The 25,165-nt window shown below is 46.5% G+C and overlaps 1 protein-coding gene across 6 annotated transcripts in view; it reads left to right on the forward strand.

The window, feature by feature from the left end:
- PRPSAP2 (phosphoribosyl pyrophosphate synthetase associated protein 2) overlaps positions 1-25,165 on the forward strand; it is a 598,092-nt gene that overhangs the window by 524,962 nt on the left and 47,965 nt on the right. For all 6 annotated transcript variants that reach the window (XM_085628991.1, XM_085628988.1, XM_085628989.1 and 3 more), the window contains exon 10: positions 15,893-16,039. In XM_085628991.1, the coding sequence (XP_085485117.1) occupies positions 15,893-16,039 (147 nt within the window). The remainder of the gene's footprint in view (positions 1-15,892; positions 16,040-25,165) is intronic.

Raw genomic sequence — 25,165 nt, forward strand, 5'->3', positions numbered from 1 at the left:
ATTTTGCTGCCTTCCTCTGCTCGAGCTTGGCTCAGCAGCAGGAGGGCAGAAATGTGTCTCTGGTTGGCAGCATCCATTTTGTGCTGTCCGTGTTGAGAAGGCTGGCACCGGGTAGACCAGTGACCCGACTAAGCTTGCTTCAGAAGGGTGGAATCATACCTCCCACATCGGTTACCGGTGTGGAGGTATGATTCCAAGGTTTTGGATACCAAGCACGACATTTTATTTCAGCCGTTTACGAGATAGCATTTACAGCGAGGTTATAATGCATCTCTACCTATATCTCTGCTTGAGTCACAGACAACCCGGGAGAATGGTCTCCGAAGGCTGCCGAGGGGCTCTGCTCATGCAGGAGCACCCTCTCACGTAAAACCCAGCACCCTGCCTTCAGGATTGATAAGGCCTGCTATAGGGGTGACTTATACGGTTTAAGTGTAGTGACCTATAGATATAGGGAACCTATATCTAAAGTAAGTGGTGCAAGCACCAGCTTACAAACGTTGCAGTAGCAGACCTGTAGTTCCATTTTGCATTGCCTCTCATGGGTGGCATATTACATGCGTCAGCCCATGGGTGGCCTCTGGGGTACCTATGCCCTGGGTACATGGGTACCATATACTAGGGACTTATAAGGGAATCCCAGTATCCAATCTGGAGTGTACCAAAGTATATGTATAACAGTTTAAAGGAGCAAGTCGATAGACTGGGGTCCTGATTAGCAAGATCCCAGTCAGACTAGTCAAAAATCAGCAAAACGCCTGGAAAAAGTACCTATGCAGTCAGATCCTACCTTCCTACAGAAGCGACCCTGAGAAACGCTTGTTTCTTGTGTGACATTAAGGGGGAAGGAGTGTCGGAGCAAGATCGCTACGCCTCTGGCATAACTAGTGATAGACCCACTCATGGCCCTAGCTTGCAAGGAAGGAACAGTGGTTTCCTAATAGATGGATTTCCTGAAGCAGCAAGGTGTTCTGAAGGAAGCAGCTGTGTATCTTAGGACTACAGTATGCTTCATGCGGTCAAGTAACCCATCAACCTTCTAGGACAACACCTGTAAAGACCCCATGCGTGTAGGGAGATCTTGCGCTGAACGTAGGGGCAGAGAATAGTCTAACCTATGGGGAGGATCTTTCAGGTCGCTCGCCACAGGGGAGCATTGAACAACAGTGTACCTAGGTCATGATGTAGTAATAACTGTGTGTACATGCGCCTGCGTGTGATACAAAACAAAGTTAACCCCCCCCCCACCGGAACAGAACAGGACACAACCCTTACCCCCCCCAACAACAACCCACCCCATGCTGCCATCCCAAAAGCGTGTGTCGCCCGTAAACTAGAAACAAAAACACAACCCAACTCGATAATGGGACTGGAGTGGCAGACATCTCCATAATGTAGGATCAAAGACAACCATCGGGAGGGAAGTCATAGAGTAAGCAGCAAGGGACAGCACCCGGCCCCTGCCTGGAGCCAGACAGTTTAGTGAATCATATCGCAGGACTCTGTGACAGATCGGTGTCCGCCAGGTACTCAGCAGGATGAGTGAAGATCACGTTTTGTTGGCCCTCCAAAGTTGAGGGGGAGACCACCGCAGTAGAGGGCAAAATTATGGTGCTGTGGATGGAGGTGGGTCTCTCACAGGACGGGGGGTCGAGGAGGAGAGTTGGGTTTTTGGGCACTATGTCCTCTACGAGAACGGGTGCAGTTCCTTTTCGGTTTCGGAGCTGACGTAGTCGTCACAGAGTCTGAGGGCCCAGGTTTCAGACGGGGGAGCCGCTTGGTCCATGGAGCGGCCGCTTCTCAGTGAGCCAGGTCCAAGCTGACTCTTGAGTGTCAAAGAATTGAGTCTTGTTTGCATACACGACTCTAAGCTGGGGTTTCTGTTTAACCTCCGCGTATGAACAGCATTGATATGTACCGCTCAGGTGTAATCTGGAAAGATAAGCACTTTGGCGTCACATCATCTACAATCAGGGTGGAAGCAGGCCACTCTCAAAATAGTGTCTCTATCTTTGAAATTAAGGATGTGGGCTATCATGGGTGGATGTGGCGCCCCTGGGGGTGGCCTGGGTGTCGGGGCTCTGTATGCCTCCTCGATCGCAAACCAATGAGACAATGGAACGGATGGTATGCAAGATGTAATGCAGGTTTGGAGAAATTCCAAGGCATGCAGGGGTTACATGCCTTCAGGGATACCCATGAAGCGCAGATTATTGCGCCGGGAGCTGTTTTCTGCATCTTTGGCGCGTTGGTGGAGTTCTGCTGTGTGCCAAAGAAGTCTGGAATCCTGCGATTTCAAGTTTGTAACCTCATCCTCTACCGTGGGCAGGCGGGTCTCAGCGATTCTGCTTGTGGCGTTGCGTAATTCTTGGCGCATAAGAGCAACATGTACACGTACTTTGCTGGTTTTCATCTCTATTGCAGACTGGGATGCATGAATGGCTTGTAGAATTGTAGCCAAGTCACCCTCTGGTGATGTCATTTTGTCCAGAACATTACTCTCGGCTTGACCGTCAGTCGTGGTGTATTGGTCCATCTTGGTCTAGGAGGCTGCTGGTCAGTTGGGTGTCTTTATCCATGGTGGCAATGGGTTGAGGTGTTGTTAAGGACCTCTGGAGGGGACCCGGCCTGCTAAAAATGTGACAGCACAGAGCAGCTGGGCCAGGAAGCCAGAGCTCCTGGTCAATTCAATACAGGTGGGCAAGGCAGGTGCTGAAGGGGGCAGGGAGGGTCCGCAGGATATGGTTCAGGGCACCGAGCTGCCCTGGGCATGCAAAATTGCTGTGGGACCCGAGTTGAAACCGGAACAATGGTTGAGAGGGCGAGTGGTGCCCTCCTCCGGGCAGGTTGTAGCTTTTGGGGCACTGAAAGACTTCTGGCTCAGGCGTCCAGAGACAAAGCAAGGGAAGAGGGGTTGAATGTATTCCCACTGGACCGCGGTCCACATTGTGTTGCTGGGAACGTGCATCACGTCTCCGCAGAGGCGGGGCCCCCCCAGGTGCTTTCAGACCCCCTGTCCCTTGAGTATTCTGTGTTCAGTCCAGGCTGGTCATTTGTGTAGCCGCTTATAAGTGGAGCGGGTAAGTGGGCGACCTGGTTGCGACGGCTGGATCCACCAACGAAAGACCGCTGTATAGTCCTAAAGGCGTGGGCAGGCAAACTGGGCAGAGCTCTTAGTAGTCGGACACCAGGTGCTTCACGGTGATAGCCCCAGTCTCCCACAGCAGTCTCTTATTCCCAAGCTACTGGGGCTGCTAGCTCCGCAAGTATCAGCAACACTGTTCCAACGGCAGAGATAGTTAAGTGGGGCCACTAAGGGTCCCTATCACAATAAGGAGGTGCTCCTGCAATTGAGTTCCCGGGTGTGGTGACCACAGGGCTGGTAAAAGGGGGGGGCCTGACACTGCAGTAGACTTATCTGCTTGACTGGGGAGGATACCGCTTCCACAGGACAGTGATCGGCAATCAGACTGGTAAGACACCGGTGCGGTCAACAAGGGAGATCCATCAGGGTCAGGCGTCCGCATATGGGCAAGCTAGCCTGCAGTGGTTGCAAGAGTCCTAAGGCCCGGTCGGGACATCCTTTCACCAGCACCCTGGGGCTGGGCCTCTGCCCCTCAGGCAAAAGTCTCTGTGTCCAGCAGGGGAGGCAAGCGTTTAAGTACACATTAGGCAGATAGGGCGGACGGGCCTCCGACGTTGGGCCAGGTAGCACACAGCTGGGATTGGACGGGCCTCACAGACCTGCTCCACAGTGCACCTAGGCCTCAGGACAAGAGATAGGAAGGGGCCACTGGGCAAGAGGCAACCCCACAAGCAGGCGGCGATCTGGATATTCAAGCTCCGTTCCCGCCTAAAGTGCGGCGGCCCGACCCGGACCATGCCACCCCCGGGCTAAACAGCTTGGCAGTGCCAGTCTCGCACGCCGTCTTGATGGAACGAGAGGAGTGTCACGGCATGTCAGGCAAATGGGGCCCAAGGTCTCCTCAGGATCGGGCAGCATGCAGGGCAAGTCCAGGACATTGTTAGGTGTAGTTATGAGGTAATGGGCATCCCAATGGCTTGTGGAAAGGAGCGGATGATGAAGGGATCCGGAGCACTCTTTGAGTGTGTGACCTGCATCTTGGCGCTCCGCGCCACCCAAAAAATAGTTCAGGTTTATGTATTTTGCGGATTAGTCAATTTAGCTCAGCTCTGAGTTTGACGTTTCCGGTGTGTTTCCAAATTTAGGACCCAATACTTCCAGGTAAAGGCCACTGTAGTATGTCAATTGAAGGGGCTTTCTACCATCAAATGTAAAGAAGTTGAACAAAGCTCCCTGGTGCAAATACATTATGTAATTCGCTTTTGCAGATAAGCCGGGCCTTTGTTCCAGAAGGCCTTGTGGATAATGTTGAGACAATTGAATTAGATTCTGGCATCCACTGACAGCCAGTTGTGTGCTTTCAAGGCACATTTGGCATGGTCAGACTCTTGCAAGTCCAAGCTAGGCTTGGCAGCTTCCCTCTTGAGGCATTGAAGTCTCACATTTTTTGGGAAGCTGTTCTGCATAAGCAATTTACAAAATTACATTTGTTATTTTCAAAATAATGTTCATAATGCACCAGAGCACATCTTAGCATGTTATCAGTACAGGAATTTAACAGTGCAGTACAAGTAGTGCATCTTTGTCCTGCACTGGGAACTTTTTCTGTTTTTGCACTGTAGAATCTTCATTGATAGTCATAAACATTAGAATCATTACCGCTGTGTGCTGGGCCCATGGAACAATTCATATCAATACATATAACTATTTGTACATCAGTGAAAAGGGTGAAAAGTCAGTGTCCAAATCTCAAAAAACACACATGCAAGGTTTTTCAGATTCTAAACTGTAATTCCAAAACAGTCCTTCTCAAAACTACATTGCATCAATTATGACAATATCTATGTGTTTACATGCCTATGTAAAGAGGAAAAGTGCAGCCTGTTAGGCTTACTTAAAGAGTTGATAAAGACCACGTACCACTTTAAGGCTCCATGAGCTGTTTTTGCCCTAATGCCTTTTACTAATTGTTGCTTCACAGTCAGTTCCCTTTGTTCTGGCTTGTGTGTGTGAGTTTTTAACCTTTTCTTTGTTTTTGTTTTTGTTTTTTCAGAGAAAGTTATCTCTGAACTCTCACTTTTATGCTTTCACTCAATGTCTTTTACATGCGGCAAGAGTGGAACTCCTTTTCCCATCCTTTTCTGTATATTTTATTCTTGTCAGAATACCTTCCTTTTTTGTTAAATGCCAGTCATGTGGGAAAAAGGAAACTGCCTTACACCAAGTGTACGTATTCTCTTTTCTTCTCATTCCATGAAAGTGTGAATTTTGTAAAACAAATTTAAAGCCCCTACAGATTAAAAAAAAAGGAATTCACCTTTGAAACAAGCAGGGATGTATGAGGGCATAGATAAAGAAAAGCCCTTGCATAGAACAGACTGCTTCAACTGAGACTGTGCCAGCACTTCCAGAAGCCCTCACAGAGGAAGATCCAGAGAGGTGCTCAGGAAAAGGTGTGTAATCAGAGAAACATAGTCGTCGTTCTCCCTATCGGTGGCCCCAATTGCAGTCGAAGCCCACAGCCTCAGCTTCAAAACCATCGGCTCCAATATGTTTGCAGTTGAAGACCGGTTCAATGAAAAGACACCATCACCGTTCTAGTAAGTGTTTGACGTCGTGGACTGGTTGACATTCAGGAGATTCCAGATGTTTATACACACCCACATTCCCTTCAGAATCTCTAGCAAAGGGTTCTCCAGTGAATTTCGTAACCGGTTTTCAAGATTATCTAGCAAGACGAAGAGCAAATTTAAATATCCCTATGAAAGCACCCCAGGCAACTGTGTGTAATTATGCTGACCCTTCAATAAAAGTCATTACCAAATCCTTTTCTTCCATTGTTGCTGAGGTTTTTTAGAATTTAATGGGGAGAAATTTCTAACGCTGACCACTATTACTTCAGGAACACTATGGCTGCTGAAGAAATATTATCTTGCCCAATACGATTTGGTTTTTCTCATGTCCGCTCCAAGGCTTTATGTCCATACTACTAGAACAGAGTCATTGGACAGTTCCCTTTTCATTAACTGGTTGAATACATGCTTTGCACCTTTATTCGAATTCTGTTTATCCCCATAGTCATACTGATACTCTAGAATTGTCAAGCAGTAATGATCCTCATGGTTATAGATTGGCAAAGACAGTGGTTGTAACCAGCTTTGTTACAAAAGTATGTCATACCAACCAAGAGGTTGCCATGCAAACAAACCTCAAAACCGGATCTCGCTTTTAGCTATTTCACCATGTATTTGGCAGCGTGGCTCCTGAGATCAGAATATATGGGTCTCTAAATCTCCCCCCACATTCATACATCGAGAGCCTAAAAGAAGCCAAATGTCCCATAACTAGGGCTTGCTATTGCTTCAAATAGAAGAGGTTTGCTTATAGTGCCAACAGAGAAGCTATTATCCTACCACAAAAAATGGGAGGAGGGGGGACAAGCAGCTGTATCTAGGTCCAGTGACTAGTGCTCCGGCAAATTAGAATTTTTGCTCGTAGGAGTAACAGTTCCTATGGAGAAAAGTGGAATAGGAGGGGAGGAGGAGTCTTTCTCTTAGTGTATTACCAGGGTACAGTGTGTCCTTATCTTGGTGCCCTCACACACCTCAAAGGATGTCATGTTTTATCATTGGGCGATGCTCCTCGTTGGGCTGGCGCTGCAATGCCCTACGGGTTCCCTGAAGGGTCACTTTATCAGAGATCTTTTGAATAATAAACCCGTAAGTGTGTGTGCAGGTCTGAGTGGCAGTGGTGTCCTAGTGTGAAGTTAAGATGGCTGGGGGGGATGACTAGTAAATTTAATAGTCAAAAGCCCCTCTGTCATCAATCAAAAACCAGAAGGTTGTGCTACTTGAGGGTGGTAATTGCCCTCGGTAGCAAGACAGGTGTCATACCCATATTGGGCATGTTGAAGGTTGTCCTGTTTCGCGCAGATCGTGGTCTTAGGAGGAGATCCCTTGCGCTTCTTCAGGACCAATGAAAAAGGGTGCAGTGAGTGCTAGTGTCATGTGGTGGCCTCTCAATTAGACGTGGTGCCACTTGCTAGACTAAAGTAAGCAGGATTGACAAAAGAAACAAGACAAAAGGAATGGAGGAAGTGCAGTAGCACGGATAAACCCATGTAGAAGGGTATAGATAGTGTGAGGAGCTATGGTCCCCCATTGGTCGACCATGTGCTCGTGGGGTTTACCAACTATTACCCAGCATGGAATTTACCAGCTGGTAGGCTGTCATCATATGGAGTGTGGTGGTGACACTCAAGTGGACGAACAAACATGTAAACAAAGGATTTTTGGTTAAGATCATGATGTGATGCACAAAGTAGTGGACGTACTTGCGTAGATAAACAAACGCATAGATGCAATTTGTTTAGCCCAGATGAAGGTCATGGGCTTAACTATGAGCTTTGCCAACTGGATTGGTATCATGGAAAAATATTGCGGTATTGTGAATAAAAACATATCTTGAGGTAGACCATTGATGGCAAGATCTCAGGTCACACCGTGCTCCCATGGCGTTACTGGCATGGTGTGCGCTTACCTATACAAAACGGGGTTGGTGTCCCATGAGTTACAGCTGTGGAAATCCTCTAAATCTGTGCAAAAATTCATTACATTAGTTGTTTCAATGCGTACAAAGTTACATGCAGCGGTGCACGTAGGGCAGAGAGGGGGAGACTGTACTTACAGTTTCGTAGGATCGGCAGTTCGGTTAACCTACCGGACCTCTCGTCTCCTCGGTAGAATGTTCATTGCGGCTCCCTCTATTTGTGCTGTGTTTAAGCTGGCGGTTGCGGGGATGTGTTTGTGCGCGCTCGGCGGGTGACGTGATAGTTACGTGTGCGTGTCGGGAAAGCAGGCGCCATCTTAGAGTGGGTTACCCTGTTGTAATGGCTGGAAGGAAAGGAAGAAGTACCTTGTTGGACATATGGGGCCTTACAGGTTATGGATGATGAGTCCCAGAGCAGTGCAGCCTTGGAAGAATACTTCTGCAAGGGGGCCCATATGTGACAATTGGCAAGATCACGGAAGGGAGCGTGAAACCGTGCATGACGGGCAACTGTATAGTAGACTCCTTGGGTTGCCATGGTAGCATAATGGCAGCTGAGCTGAGCTGTGCTCCCCCTCCCCTTCGGAGCATCACTTTATCCACCACACTACACTAGCACTCACTGCACCCTTTTTCATTGGTCCTGAAGAAGTGCAAGGGAGCTCCTCCTGAGACCACGATCTGCATGAAACATATCGACCTTCAACATGCCCAATATGGGTATGACACCTGTCTAGCTACCGAGGGCCATTACCACCCTCAAGCAGCCTAACCTTCTGTTTATTTATTGATGAGAGGGGCTATTCCCTATTAAATTTACTAGTCATCCCTCCAGCCATCTTTGAACTTCACACTAGAACACCACTGCCACTCAGACCTACACACCCGTATGGCTTTATTATTCAAAAGATCTCTGATAAAACGACCCTTCGGGGGACCCGTAGGGCATTGCAGCGTCGGACCAATGAGGATTATCGCCCAATGATGAAGCATGACATCCTTCTGGGTGGGTGAGGGCACCAAGATCAGGACACACTGTCCCCAGGCACTATACTAACAGAACAACTCCTCCTACTCTACTTTTCTCATAGAAACTGTGACTCCTGCAAGCAACGATTCAAATTTTCAGGAGCACAAGTAACTGGACCTAGATCCAGCTGCTTGTCCATCTCCCCCATTTTTTGTGATATTAGTACGGAAGCCCAGCCGCGGGACATTACTATCCTCTACTCTTTACCATATCTCTTTATCTCAACACGGACGAACCTCTCGGCTTAAGCAATGGCGACGACATAGTCTCAGACATACTAGGAACACACTGCCTCCTTGTGGCAGATGACACAGCATCCACCAGTACAACTCTATATCTTTGCTCAAAAACAACAAGTCAAGATAGCTATGCATGGGGCTTTCATGACTGAATATATACGGGCTAATATAGCTCCCAATGGCCTTCTTGTCACTGTGGCCCCTTGAATTTTCTTGGAAGATCTCTTATTCAGAAAAGAATGGAGCCAAATTGCATGGAAATGCACGCAAGATTGGCTCATTCTTATCATTAGTACCGCTAAACGTCTGTCCGAGGCTCTCATCATTAAAATCAACATAGCTGAGAATGCACTGAAGACCAACATCAGCCTATCAGCTTTCAGGTCCCGACTCTCCAAGATTAACACAGAAATGAACGAACACAAGGATTACTTCATGCAAAAGAAGATTAACAAACTCCAGAAGGATATTAAGAACTTTGACAAGGAATGGATCTATCCTTATACCAAAGAAGACTACGCGACACCAACCAATGAAACATCCTCGGACAACGGTCCCTCTACCGCTACTAGGTCAAGCAGATCCAACATCACCTCTAGCAACAGAAGTTGGAGAAGCAACCAAGGAGGAAAAGGACTCTTACCAACACCTCCTATGTACAACTATCATCAAACAGGATACCCAACAGTGCCACCACCATGGTACCCCGGCTTCCACGGACCACAGCCTCCCTTCTAATTCTACCAGCACCAAACCCCCTCCTTTTTGGAACAGGGGCAGAGGAAGACTTAGGAGGAGAAACAACCAAAAGCAGGTCCAACGGATGGATCCCGGGAACCAACGCCAAACTAGAAGCCAGATGATGAAGAAAAACTAGTTGTCAACCTATCACATAGACAACTTAACGAACAACGAAGTAGCAGTAATACAGAGCGGACTCCGATATGTCCCCACTCCTAAAGAAGATCGCTTCAAGCTTACTGGAGAACTACATACTTTTTTCAGAAAACTAAGACTACATTCATTCTCTAATAATCAAGACAATGACAGGGACAACATTACCACAGCTGATTCAGGAACCCATCCTGATTTACACCTAATATGGCTGTAACCCCCAGCGAAATCCTAACCTTTGAGAAGGCTGTCCTCGAGGACCTCAACGGGATTCTACCCAGGACCCCATTCGATAACCTACCAGCGAGAGAAAGGAGAGCCGCCATGGACCTTAACGACGACCCCGATATAGTCATAAAAACAGCAGACCAAGGCGGCGCCATTGTCATCCTCAGTTCTGACCACTACAACATTGAATGCTAGAAACAAATAGCTAACACCAAATACTATAAGAAACTGGACACAGACCCCACAGAAACCTTGACCAAAGGAATAACAATTGTGGTCACTGAAGCGTTTACCAATGGATGGATCTCGAGAAACGAAGCAGGCTTCCTGGTCAAAACTACACCTATCACCCCGTACTCCTACATTCTGCCTAAGATCCAGAAGAACATACAACCACCACCCGCAGACCCATCGTGTCCGGCATCCATTTCCTACTGGAATCCCTCAGCCAGTACTGCGACCATTTCTTACAACCCCTGTTTCAGATGGTACAATCTTTCCTGATGGACACAAAAGAAACACTTCGCTATATTGACAGTCTCCCTAACCCACAAGAAATCACCCTACTTGTCACGTTGGCCCAATTGGGAGTTGCCCCTACTCCGACTCTGTGTTAAAAATCTGGGGCTAAAACTAGATCAGTCTCTATCTATGAGAGACCATATAGGTGCAACAACGAGCTCTTGCTATTATAGCCTGCGTCTGTTGCGTAAAATTCTCCCCTTTCTGCCCACAACCCATCGTAAAACCTTGGTTCAGGCAATGGTTATCAGTCGCCTGGACTATGGTAATGCCCTACTGGCCGGGGTAGGAAAGACCTTGTTGAGTAAACTCCAGGTGATCCAAAACACAGCAGCTAGGATGGTAATGAACCACCCAGCAGGTTCCGCATCGGTTCCCTTGTTGCGAGAACTCCACTGGTTATCAGTGAGGAAAAGATCGTTTTTTTAAGATCTGCTGTCTCACGTATTCGGCACTCAGTGGTAGAGGCCTCAGATATCTCCAAAAGAGACTTGTTAAGCATGTCCCTATCAGAAATCTGCGGTCCGGTGCGCGGGCTCTCCTACAAGTGCCACGTATCAGGCTATGCCGTTCTGGATGAAAATCCTTTTCATTCTTGGCACATAGATACTGGAATGAGCTTCCAGACTCTCTTCGCAGAATCACAGTGTATAGCACCTTTAGGAAACAGCTAAAAGCCTTCCTTTTTTAAAATGCCCTGTTCCTTCCAGTCTTAGGATAACTCTAACAAAGCGCCGAGATGCACCCGGGTGAGTCGTGCGCTATAGAAGCTGATCTAACATAACCTAACGTTGGATGTAGAAGCACTGTACACCAACATCCCCCAAGAGGCTACCATCAGGGTCATTGAGGAAACCCTTAGAGCATCCACAACCACAGTACCAATGCCTGTAGACTTAATCATGGAATGCACTGAAATTACTCTGAAGAAGAATTTTTTCAAATACAAAAATGAACTATACTACCAGATCCATGGAACATCCCTGGGCAGCACTTTGGTGCCGATCCTGGCATGCCTATACATGGCCCATTTTGAATCATCCCTTATACTGTCTGAGACTAACCCATACTCCAATGAGACTAAACAATGGAAGCGCTATATCGACGACATCCTGGTCTTCTGGGTAGGAATGGAAGAAAGATGCATTGAATTTCACAACTGGATCAACATTCAGGACCCCTTCCCCAAGTTTACATTATCAACCTCCACCAAGGAAATCCCCTTCCTGGGCCTGCTCATCACACAGGATCATGGGAACCTCGTAACAAAGACATACAAGAAACCAACTGATTGCAACAGCCTCCTCTCTTTCAATAGTCATCACCCTAAAGCACTTAGGGAAAACTTTCCCTACGGACAATTCCTAAGACTGAGAAGGAATTGCAGCAAAATCTGTGACTGCGAGACACAAGCAGAAACCCTTAGCCACAACCTCTGGAGAAAGAACTACCCCAGAGAAGTCACCATAAACGCGAAGAAGAGAGCAAGTAATAACCACCGCGATGCACGGATGGAAACCAATACCAGAACACAAGAAGACATTATAACCTGTGTAACTAGATTCACATCCACCTCCAACCAAGTGAAAAACATTGTTCTCAAACACTGGCACCAAATCAAAACAGGGGACCTGCACTTGGTACGCCCCAGGTTTGCATTCAAGAGGACACAGAACCTAAAAGACATGCTAGTCCATACCAGACCTCAAATGAGAAGATCAACCAACCAGACAACCCTATGGGACCTCCCATCTGTGAAAGAGCATAACCCATGTGGTAACTGCAATGTATGCACCTCCACTAGCCACTCCAAGGAACTCCAGTTGGGCGTTCTCACATGGACTCAACGTCAACACACCAACTGCAACACAAAAAACTGCCTATACTTAATCAAGTGCCCATGCAATCTTTTCTATGTGGGCATGACCACCAGGCAAATCAGAACTCGCAATAATGAACACAAAAGAGACATCTGCTGTGGCCGCAGCACAACGAAAATGAGGACCCATTTTATTGAACACAACCACACCACAGACAAGCTCAGAAGGACCATCCTGGAAGCCAATACGGCTTGGAACACCCTACCCTGTTCCGTAAAGAACAACTGTGGGTGTTCAAACTACGTTCTTATGTAAACGGGCTGAATTATGAGATTCCTTGGATTTAATTACAGACTTGAACCATCTATCCTTAATAACACCTCATCCCTTGTATTTATACATGACACAGTAGCGATACTGATACTCCAAGAAGACCTTCTCTGCCACCATGCACCCTCATGAATAGACTATGCGCTTAGGCCTCCAACCCTATTGTTCCACACACTGGCCTTCCCCGCTATAAAATCTAAACATAACCTATGCCACATAGTGACATTATGTTTCTCCAACCTAGTGCACACTGTGCTCCGCTCTCCAACTGTACCCTTTTAACATATACTAACCACAAGGGCAACACTTCTTTTTTTTTTTTTTTTTTTTCTTTTTTTTAAAATCCTTTCTATTTGCATCGGTCTGTTGTTTCAGCCCACGTAATCAACCATTACAGTTGCCCATCCGACGCATTCTTCACATCTCTCTGGTTCTTTCCCTCCTATATTATATACAACACCATCCAACCAGGTCCATACCACTTTGGGGTACATATCATCCTTATTATGCCCCACCGGGCACTTGTTCTGTCAGCTTTACAAACCAATAAGGACTTGCGCCACATCGTGAGACTACACCATACCATGGGTGTAAAACGATACGCATTATGCGCTCGTTTTTCAACTGTGCCCCTTGGGCAGTTCCTAATATAATATGTACTCCCCCCTCCCCTACAGAGCATCGCTCAGCTGCCATTCTGCTACTATGTCATCCCAAGGAGTCTACTATACAGTTGCCCGTCACGTGCACTTTCACGTTCCCTTCTGTGATCTTGCCAATTGTCTCATATGGGCCCCCTTGCAGTAGTATTCTTCCAGGGCTACACTGCTCTGGGACTCCTATCATCCGTAACCTGTGCGGCCCTATATGTCCAACAAGGTACTTCTTCCTTTCCTTCCAGCCATTACAACAGGGTAACCCACTCTAAGATGGCACCTGCTTTCCTGACACGCACACGTGACTATCCCATCACCCGCCGAGCGCGCACAAACACATCCCTGCAACCCCCAGCTTACACACAGCACAAATACAGAGGGAGCCGCAATGAACATTCTACCGAGGCGACGAGAGGTCCGGTAGGTTAACAGACCTGCCGATCCTACGAAACTAAGTACAGTCTCTCACCCCCCCCCCTCTCTGCCCTACGTGCACCGCTGCATGTAACTTTGTATGCATTGAAACAACTAATGTTATGACTTTCTGCACAGACGTAGAGGATTTCCTCAGCTGTAACTCATTGGACACTAACCCCGTTTTGTATAGTTAAGCGCACACCATGCCAGCAACGCCATGCGAGTACGGTGTGACCTGAGGTCTTGCCATCAATGGTCTACTTAAGATATGTTTTTATTCACAAAACCGCAATATTTTTCCACAATACCAATCCAGTTGGCAAAGCTCATAGTTAAGCCCATGACCTTCATCTGGGCTTAACAAATTGCATCTATGTGTTTGTCTACGCCAGTACGTCCACTACTTTGTGCATCACGTCATAATCTTAACCGAAAATCCTTTATTTACATGTTTGTTCGTCCACTTGAGCATCACCACCACACTCTATGATGACAGCCTACCACCTGGTGAATCCCATGCTGGGTAATAATAGTTGGTAAACACCACGAGCACATGGTCGACCAATGTGGGATCTTAGCTCCTCACACTATCTATACCCTTCTACATGGGTTTATACGTGCTACTGCATTTACTCCATTCCTTTTATTTTGTTTCTTTTGTCATTCCAGATTACTTTATTCTAGCAAGTGGCACCATGTCTAATTGAGAGGCCACCACACTACACTAGCACTCACTGCACCCTTTTTCATTGGTCCCGAAGAAGCTCAAGGGATCTCCTTCTGAGACCACGATCTGCGCGAAACATTTCGACCGTTAAAATGCCCAATATGGGTATGACACCTGTCTTGCTACCGAGGGCCTTTACCGCCCTCAAGCCGCACAACCTTCTGGCTATTATCCTACCACCTGTCAGAAAATGGATAGTGTTCCATGCCTATCACATCTGTTTCAATCAAAGCTACAGTTTTCTTCTATTAAAGTCAACCTTACTGCAATCATAATTTACAGAAAAGGTCCAAATCGGGCATTCGTTTTCAGAATGGGTATCATTAATGACTTCTTAGAAGGCATAAAGAAAGTCCTTCATACCTGAGTATACCTCTTTCACATTTGGAGCTCCATTTGGTCATGTCAAAATGAATCGGATAATTATTTGAACATATTCATTGGGTCTAGTTTCTGCATCTGTCTTGGAGGACTGCCTTTCTAATAGATATCACCTCCACTCATAGGGTTAGTGAAATTCAAGCCCTCTCAGTGGTGTAAACGTTTTTAGTGTATCGTACGTTTAGGATGGTGCTGAAAACTCACTTGTCTTTTCTCCCAAAGAGAGTATCCGATTTCCACATTAATGAAACCATCCCTCTTCTAGTTTTCTTTGCCACCCTATCCTCTCCAGCATATCGTTCTTTTCCCTCTCTGGATGTTGGAGTTCTTTGTTTCTCCCTAGTCTATCCACCTTAAAACCGTCCATTGCCTGTAGCATGTACATCCCCGTGTTTTCAGTTTGCTAATAATCCACTGCGACTAGCCATTTATGCTAGAGAGAAAGCAGCCCTCCTTCCTTGGCATTTTTTTGCGTGCATCAGGTTAACTTCTGAAATTCTTTTCTAGTCTCCAAAATTTGCTTCAGGAAGAAAAGGCTCTGTGTCACAGGGCAGCATGGGTTGTGGAAGCTCCTGTAGCCTTAGTTTGGGGGCTGGAGGTATTTTAACGTCTTAGAATGTATGCCTTATCAGACTGCACTTTTCCTCATTACTTTCATAGGTGCAGCAATGTCTTTTTGTGAAGGGGAGGTTTGGTATTACTGTCTACGATACAGACTATCTTGCTTGCATTATAGTTTCGGAGGCACTCCACAACAGATGGGCATATTGGATGCTCCACCCTTTTTACTGAAATGAGGACATATATATGTATTGATTTGAAGGGTTCAGGGATCTATGCTTGCAGCAGAGATTATTTTAACGTTTGTGTCTAATGAAGATCCCAACAATGCAGAACCAGGACTACAATGCAGAACCAGGACTACAAGTAACTAACAATGTTGTCTTTGTTGCAGTAATGAGCATTCTGAACCCAGCTCTAAATCTGCTCCTTGGGTTTTTCTGGTCATTCGCAGGATGACATCATTGATGATGTTGCCAGCTTTCTTGCTGCGGCAGAGACACTGAAGGAACGAGGAGCGTACAAGATCTTTGTGATGGCAACTCATGGCATACTCTCTTCTGATGCGCCAATGTTGATAGAGGAATCTGCGATCGATGAGGTAGGACTTGGTGAAGTATATGTCATGCCAGAATGAAGTGCCAGAAAGTTATGTTCCATCCCACATAATTCAGGATACTCATTTACACCCTTGGATACCTCCCATGAGATGTCAGATCGCTGCAACTGACAATTTACATTAGCAAATATTAGGTAAAACTAGACATCACAGAGGGTTATTTTCTTCATTAGGAAATTCTGACTCTGTTGAGTGGGGGCAGTTCTCTAATTGCTTGTTAAGGAGCAGCAGTATTGGAGAAGTGACAATCTTCACCTCTTAATTGAATGTTGAGACAGCAGACAAAACTGCAAGAACGTTGTTTTGCTTGGGTCACTGAGATCTCTAATTTATAAAATTGTAAGCTGGTACCTGACCCAGCTATAAACTCAAAGAAATTCTTAAGTATCCTTTTGTAGGTCTGGCAGGTTTTTTCCATTTTGGAATGCTGCAGGCATTCCCCAGGTTAGTCTTGTGCTTGAAGAACTATTCTTCATGCTGGTCTGGCTTCTTTTTTTTGTGCAATTTTCCAAAAATGAGGTTCACTGGGACCTTCCTTTCTATTACTGATATATAATTTAAATTGTTTTTACCATGAAAAATGCTATTCATCCATGCATCCTGAAGGGCAAACATATCATTTGCTTCAAATGAGTTTAATCTTCCCACAACTTCTTATTTGTATCCTAGTCCCTTGTTTTAGCTGCAGTCCCACAACAGTTTTAGGAGTATTGGCAGTGCAGTCAGAATGAAGAAGTGATGTTCTGGATGTCTTGCTGAGCTCTTGGCAGTCAATAACCAAAAAACTAAAAATAAAGAAGTACAGCACAAATTGTGTTTAGGTGAGACAGTGGGCGAAATGGATGTTGGAGCGCAGAGTAATGATGCTATATGAGGACATTGGCAAAAGGAAGCACTTACTGGGAAGGGAATCTATGAGAAGTGGGACCTGGGAACACAAGCAGAGAATCGTTAAGTAGTGCAGGGAGTACCTTAGGTAGCCACAGGAAGAGTGAGTAATCCTTGAGGCAAGTGGAAAAATGTTAATATTGTGAGTAAAATGGTGAATATCAAGGAGACTGCTGTTGGGTACAACGGAGAAGCCTGTTGGGTAGTGCAGGAGATAGATAAAGCTGATATTGAAAAAGGGATGCTGCAATATCTCAACCTGAATTTGAACCACAGCATAAACGCTTTTGAAAGTGACTTTGAATGAGGGGATTTTATGGTGTTCGAATAAAGCAAATTGTGTTCACCTTCCCAAAAATATTTGTTCGAGGCATATGAGCTGCAGATCACACACTAGCATAGTAGATCGCCATCTGGTGTTGGGTTTGGATGCTTGCACCTTGTTGTTGTCTTGGAAGAAGTCTTTTAGTCACGAGATAGGTGACTCATCCCTTGGACGATAGTGCGCATGGGCATCAACTCCATCCTTAGATTGTTTTTTTCCGTCATTGGGTTCGGATGCAACTTTTCCGCTCCGGTTGGAAATCTCAAATTCAAACTTTTCGAAGCGCAAAACTTCCAGAAAAACCATCGAATCACTTTCATCTTCGACCCGATTTTATCGGCTCGATTCCGAACGTCGACGCGGGCCGCTGGGCCTATCCACGCCGTAAGGCCTACGGCTCATGGAAAGGACGCCTTTTAAAAAATGCCCCCAGTGTGGAGCAGAATTTCCACGCAGTGACCATCACAAAGTCTGCAACCTGTGCCTATCACCTCAACACGACGAGTCCAGCTGTCCAGCCTGTGCATCCTTTCGATCGAAAAAGACGATTCGAGATCGAAGGGCTAGACGACACATCATGGCACAGAGACCAGCTCCGGAACCAGAGGACATCTTTGATGAAGGCCCCGATGTCCCAGAGGAAGATTCCGAGGATCTCGAAATCATCTCAGAGGCAGAAGACTCAGACGACCTCATCACTCCTGGGCAACGTGTGAGTACTCCTGCCCCAACCCCTCCAAAACCAAAGGCAGTGGTCAAGACTTCGCCTATTGGCCCCAGTCAAGACCGAAAACACCCTTCAGAAGCCCCGCCTCCGAAGAAAAAAGACAAGCCTTCCGGGTAGCTCGGGACCGAGCAAACCGCATGTAATTGTCCCGTCGGCACCGAAGCCAAAAGAGCACTCGGCGCCGCCGCCTTCCACCTCCAAACCGGCCCCGAAAACGCCAAGGCCCATAGATAAGCTGGCTTCGAAGGTTCCCAAGCCTAAAGATCCAGCTTCGGCTCCGAAACTAACATCCTCGGCACCGTAACAAACGGCTAAGGACTCTGATACGCCTCCTAAGGCCAAAACCTATAAGGATCAACCACAACCTCGCTCGGAACCGAAAAAAGCGGCACCGAAAGCTGCTACCGAGAAACAAGAACTTTTTCACCCAGATCCTATCGATCCAAGGCAGAAAAAGATTTATATAAACCCAAAAACAGGGCATGTCACGACTGTGCCATGTAAAAAACGAAAACTGGACACACCATCTGCTCCAGTTCCTGTCCGCAACATCGCCTATGCCCCCTTCTTCTCCTACACTGCCTTCTAACCCACCTCCTCTGCCTACACCACCCTTACCTGTAACTTCTCCACCACATACACCACCTCCAGATGACGACGACGACCCGGGGGGGTGGGGGGGTGGGGGTGATCCTAATGACCCGTTCACGGATCCAGATACCTCACGACTAGATGATTGGATATTCCCTATCCCAACAGACCTCCCAGACCCACAGCCATATCCTTCTAAACCATCTCCCCCAGATGATCACCTGGGGTTTGGCCAATTATTAAATAGAGCTGCACTCTATCATGGTGTTACAATGCACTCCAATGCACCAGAGGAAGATTTCCTCTTAGATATTTTTTAACAATCCCAAAAGTCAGTGCAAATATTACCTATGATCAAAGGAGTCATTAAGCATGCCCCTGAAGTATTTAAAGATCCCGTCCGTGCCAGGGTTCTTAACCCTAGAATAGAAAAGAAATATAGGCCTGCCCCTGAAAATCCTACTTACATCAAAGGACAGTTACCTTTGCATTCTCTAGTCGTTTCCAATGCTGGAAAACGCGCCAACTCCCAGACTTCCGGAGATGCACCACCCCCGGATAAAGAATCCAAACTGCTAGAAGCTTCTGACAAAAGGGTAGCAGCACAAGCAGCTAATCACTGGCGTATTGCCAACACCCAAGCACTACTGGCACGATATGACAGGGCACACTACGACCAGGTAGAAAATCTATCACAACATCTGCCTGACCAGTATTAAATCCAGGCAAATGACTTTATCCAAGAGGGCAAGCTAATTTCAAATGCGTCAATTAAATGTGCACCTGACGCGGCAGACACTGCCTCTAGATCAACACCAGTGTACTCCTTAGACGACATGCCTGGCTACGCATTTCAGGCTTTAAGCAAGAGGTCCAAACTACCATACTCAGTCAGCCATTCAACCAAGAACAGCTATTTGAGCCGGCTGTAGATACTGCCCTTGAAAAAGGACACCAAGACTGCTAAGTCCATGGGAGCATTACAGTCTCCACAAACGCGTGGCTCCTTTCGGCGCTCCTTCTACAGAGGAGCCTCCAAAAACATGGGCGCAGACACCTCATCTACATTCAAAGCCACTACACAATCATCCCCCAGTAGGGGATATTTTAGAGGCGGATACAGAGGGAACAACAACATAGGACGAGGTTGAGGTAATAACACTCGCACCTCCCCTGCCACAAAACAAGTGACTTTCCGCCGCTACCCCCAGACCATTCCACTCCAGTCGGGGGCAGACTAACACAGTTCCTACCTGTCTGGAACTGCATCACAACAGACAGGTGGGTAAGACAAATTATCCAGTATGGTTACTGCCTGGAACTTACAGCTACCATCCCCCACACACATACCACCCAAACAGCGTCCAATGTCTGCAGACCATCTTACGCTCCTCCAACAAGAGGTTCTCTCACTGCTTCAAAAGCACACAATAGAGCCAGTTCCCTTAGAGCATCAAGGAACAGGGGTATACTCACTGTACTTCCTAATACCCAAAAAGGACGGGACTCTGAGACCAATACTCGACCTCAGACCCCTAAATCTGTATATACACTCAGATCATTTCCATAGGATCACTCTTCAACAAGTGCTCCCACTGCTGCAACAAGGCGATTTCCTTGCCACACTAGACCTCAAGGACGCCTACTTCCACATTCCCATACATCCTGCTCACAGGAAGTACCTAAGGTTTGTGGTGGACGGACAACACTACCAGTTCACAGTCCTTCCATTCTGGAGGTGACCACCGCACCCAGAGTATTCACGAAATGTCTTGCAGTAGTAGCAGCACATCTCCGAAGACAACAAATTCATGTCTTCCCGTATCTAGACGACTGGCTAATAAAAGCCAAGTCATTAGAACAGTGTGTCCTACACACTCACCAAACCATCCAAATATTACACAACTTGGGGTTCACGATCAACTACCCCAAGTCGCATCTCCAACCCTCTCATATACACCAATATCTAGGAGCTACCATAAACACCTCCACAGCGCTAGCATATCCCAGTCCAGCCAGGATAGCCAGTATACAAGCTCTTATCACAAAATTTCAAAACCAACACTCTCTTCTAGCCAGAGTGTTCATGCAGCTCATAGGCATGATGGCATCTTTCATCTTTATTGTGCCTTATGCAAGACTTCAAATGCGTCCCTTACAGGAATGTCTAGCGCGTCAGTGGAACCAGGCTCAAGGACAACTTACAGATCTGGTGTTGGTGGACAGCCGCACACATCGCTCTCTACAGTGGTGGAACATAACAAACTTGTCCAAAGGGCGGCCGTTCCTAGAGCCTCTTCCACAAATGGTGCTGACAACAGACGCATCACTCACAGGATGGGGAGCCCATCTCCTCGGACACACAACTCAGAGCAAATGGACCACTCAACAGAAAGTGCTCCATATCAATCACCTAGAACTGCTAGCAGTATTCCTAGCACTAAAATCCTTCCAACTACATGTACAGAACAAGGCTGTCCTCATCCGGACGGACAACATGACAGCCATGTATTACATACAAAAACAAGGAGGCACACATTCCCTGCAGCTGTCCCAGCTCGCACAGAACATTTGGAGATGGGCCATTCCTCAGAACATACACCTACTTGCAGAACACCTTCCAGGGGTTCACAATCAGATTGCCATCTGTTAAGTCGGCAGACACAACAGATCCACGAATGGGAACTACATCCCCAAGTTCTACTGCCCTTTTTCCAAAAATGGGGCCAACCAGACATAGATCTGTTCGCCACACACGAAAACGCAAAATGCCCAACCTTCGCCGCCAGGTTTCCGCACCCAAAGTCAAAAGGCAATGCGATATGGATGAACTGGTCAGGCAGATTTGCGTACACTTTTCCGCCTCTCCCACTCATTCCACTAGTGGTACGCAAGCTCAGGCAGGAATCTCTCAAACTGATCCTAGTAGCTCCCACATGGGCATGCCAGCCGTGGTTCACAACACTACTGGAACTCTCACTAGTTCCACACCTGCTTCTCTCCCCGTCCTTAATAACCCAAAACAATGGAGAGATCAGACATCCAGATCCAGGTCAGCTGAATCCGGCAATCTGGCAATCTGGCTCCTGAAGTCCTAGAGTTCGGTTACCTTAACCTTCCACCAGACCTACTACTAGAGCGAGCTTGCTATGCTGCAAAATGGAAAAGATTTGCTATTTACTGCACTAACAAAAATATACACCCACTAGATGCCTCCATCCAGAACATCATTTGCTACTTACTACATTTGCAAAGATGTAATTTAGCATACTCATCCATATGTCTGCACCTAGCAGCACTAGCAGCTTACTTACAAAATTGACAGCACTTGTCACTCTTTAGAGTCCCTGCGATCAAAGCCTTCATGGAAGGACTTAAAAGAATTATTCCTCCCAGATTACCACCCTCTCCAGAGTGGAATCTAAACATTGTTCTTACTAGGCTTATGGGACCCCCATTTGAACCTCTACATAAATGCGAACTACAGTTGCTCACATGGAAAGTAGCTTTCCTTATCACAATCACATCTCTTAGAAGAGTAAGTGAAATCCAGGCTTTAACCATACAAGAACCATTCTTACAATTACATCGTAACAAAGTGGTTCTTAGGACAAATCCAAAATTCCTTCCAAAAATATCTCCTTTTCATCTTAACCAGTCAGTGGAGTTACCAGTGTTCTTTCCAAACCCAGACTCTGTAGCAGAGAGAGCTCTTCACACCTTGGATGTTAAAAGAGCCCTTCTTTATTACATTGAAAGAACTACATCTCTCCGCAAAACAATTGTTTGTTGCTTTCTCTCCACCACATATGGGTAACCCCATCTCCAAATCTGGGATTGCTAGGTGGATAGTTAAATGTATCCAAATATGCTACCAAAAAGCTAAACGCACATTAACAGTTCCCCCTAGAGCGCATTCCACACGTAAACTAGGGGCTTCCATGGCATTCTTAGGAACCATTCCCTTAGACATTTGTAAGGCAGCCATATGGTCTACAACACACACCTTCACTAAACATTATTGTGTTGACGTACTAGCAAAGCAACAAGCTTCTGTGGGCCAAGCTGTCCTTAAAACTTTATTTCAAACTACTGCAACTGATGCAGGTGACCACCGCTAGGGGAGATACTGCTGTATAGTCTATGCTAGTGTGTGATCTGCAGCTCATATGCCTCGAACGGAATGTGCTACTTACCAGTATGCATCTGTTCTTGGCATGTAAAGCTGCAGATCCACTCACGCCCACCCACCTCCCCGGGACCTGTATCTGTTCCAGTTCTATCTTACTTAGATATCACACATGGACATCTCTTTTTCTTCTACTAACTTCATCATTTCCCATCATGGCGAAAAACAATATAAGGATGGAGTTGATGCCCATGCGCACTATCGTCCAAGGGAGGAGTCACCTATCTCGTGAATACAAAGACTTCTTCCAAGACAACAACAAGGTGCAAGCATCCGAGCCCAACACCAGATGGCAATCTACTATGCTAGTGTGTGGATCTGCAGCTCTACATGCCAAGAACAGATGCATACTGGTAAGTAGCATATTCCTTTCTGCTAAAGTTGTTGGCCAGTGGTTTGGAAATTGGATCTACCTGTAGTTGATACTGCTAGTCTGATCAAGGAGTCTTTGGCCACACATTTGTTTTTATTCATACCATTAAAGCAAACTCACACTTTCTCAAAATGTTCATGATTGAATGCTGTCAGGTTAGTCCGGGTGTTACGCAAGGAAACGCCATCTTGTGGTGCTGCAAGATATTTAAAAACAAGATGGGTCTCAATTGGCAAAAGTATAAGTGACTGTATTTTTTTTTCTCGCTAAGGTTTCAGCAGTTATGGAATACAGTGAATTGACAGCACAGTTGAAAGACCAGAGGGGTGGTGTTAAGAGAGAAACACCTTGCAATATGTGCCAACAAGTTAAACAGGAGACAAGGTTTTTTTAATAAAAAAATTGAATTAGTGAATCAAGCAACAAGGGCTTTACAGGATAACACTTGAGGCACAGTCTCATATACTTATGACATGAGATGTAGCAAAACTTGTATGTAGAAACTCCAATCAGGATGTTTGCGTATTCAAACTTTTCAGACATTCAAGTGGCACAAAAGTTAGAAATATTAGAGAAGAAAGAATGATAGAAGTAGAGATGACGGCAAAATTAAATGATTAGTGGGGCATTTGGGAGAAAACAGGAGAAAAATGCATTTTCCAGTATTGAATCTTTGATATATTTATATAGTTGAATCACACCAATGTTGCATTAGAAGCGAATACTCGCATCTTTGATTGATCGCGACTGACCAGGGAGGCGTGACGTAGCCGAACAGAGCAGGCGAGTGGAGCGTGGATCACCAGCAGTGGTCTCTGCGGAGCTGACCCGATCGGGAAAAATTGAACCGGAATTGAACCGGGGGGTTTGCGTCGGCCAAGGTACCTGAGCCGGGATTGACCAGAGCCTGTTCAAGGTAGCGACATCAGTGCTGGCGTCTGGCAGACTGGCTCAGCAAGGACAGCCGGAGAGCAGCCGGTGCGGTGCAAGGCAAGGTGGTAAGAGCTGCAGTGGCCGCTTGCTGCCTGTGCAGCGCAGGAAATATAGCTGCTCATAGCCGAGTTGCTGCTGGAGACATGAAGCCTGGGCACTTGCGCGACGCGGCATAAGGCAAGGAAGGCAGGCAGTAAGGTGCTTGCTTGTCGCATTGAACGTTGGGTCACGGTTGTTCACTGGGCTACCCCTCCCCTATACCACAAGTACGCCACAAATTCACTGGCCGCACTGTGTACACTGCAAGGGGAGGGTGGGGGCAGCAGAGAAGCAAGTAAATACAAGGGAGGGCTGCCACCATTAGTCGCTGCGGGGGGAAGTGGTCCAGCCCGGCGAGGCGAGCAGTATTATCAGGACATCAGGAGGCCCCATGAAGGGGGGGCAGGCAGTGAGTGACAAGGGGCAAAGGGAACCCATTGAATTCCACCTAATCCAGCGGCAATTCAGGACTTTAAAAAAATATATATATATTTTTAGCACCTATTCGACGGAGTGTCAAACCAACAACAGCACATACAATATACTACACATCAAATTTGGGGAATCACTGCGAATCTCTGGTCTCTGCAGTAGCCACCAGCAGATAAAACTCTGACAACTTGAAAACCTTGGGGCGTAAGGATACAAGGGCCTAAGCAATACTAAGGATATTCCAAGATACCAAATTCCAATACTAAATTCCAATCTACAAAAGGAATACAAAAGAATTGCAAAGTCACAAAAAGACAGTTACACCATTGTAAATCATGAGGTCAGGACGCGTGCGTGGAGGGCCTACACTTACAAACAACGTAAGCAAGCGCAAAAGGAAGCTGAAAACATCTGCTGGTACAGTGGGCTACCCACAGGCAAAGACTAGACCCGTCATACAGAAAGTCGACACTATAATCGGAATAACTCCTGATGCAAAGAAGATCAGCAATATAACTCCAAAAACTGAAAAAAGCAAAACCCTAAAACACTGCCTCTTTCAACCTAGAATAGACACGAAATTTTGCTACCTGAAAAAACGTGGGTGACCC

The sequence above is a fragment of the Triturus cristatus genome, chromosome 10, assembly GCF_964204655.1.
Source record: "Triturus cristatus chromosome 10, aTriCri1.1, whole genome shotgun sequence".
Taxonomy (NCBI): Eukaryota; Metazoa; Chordata; class Amphibia; order Caudata; family Salamandridae; genus Triturus; species Triturus cristatus.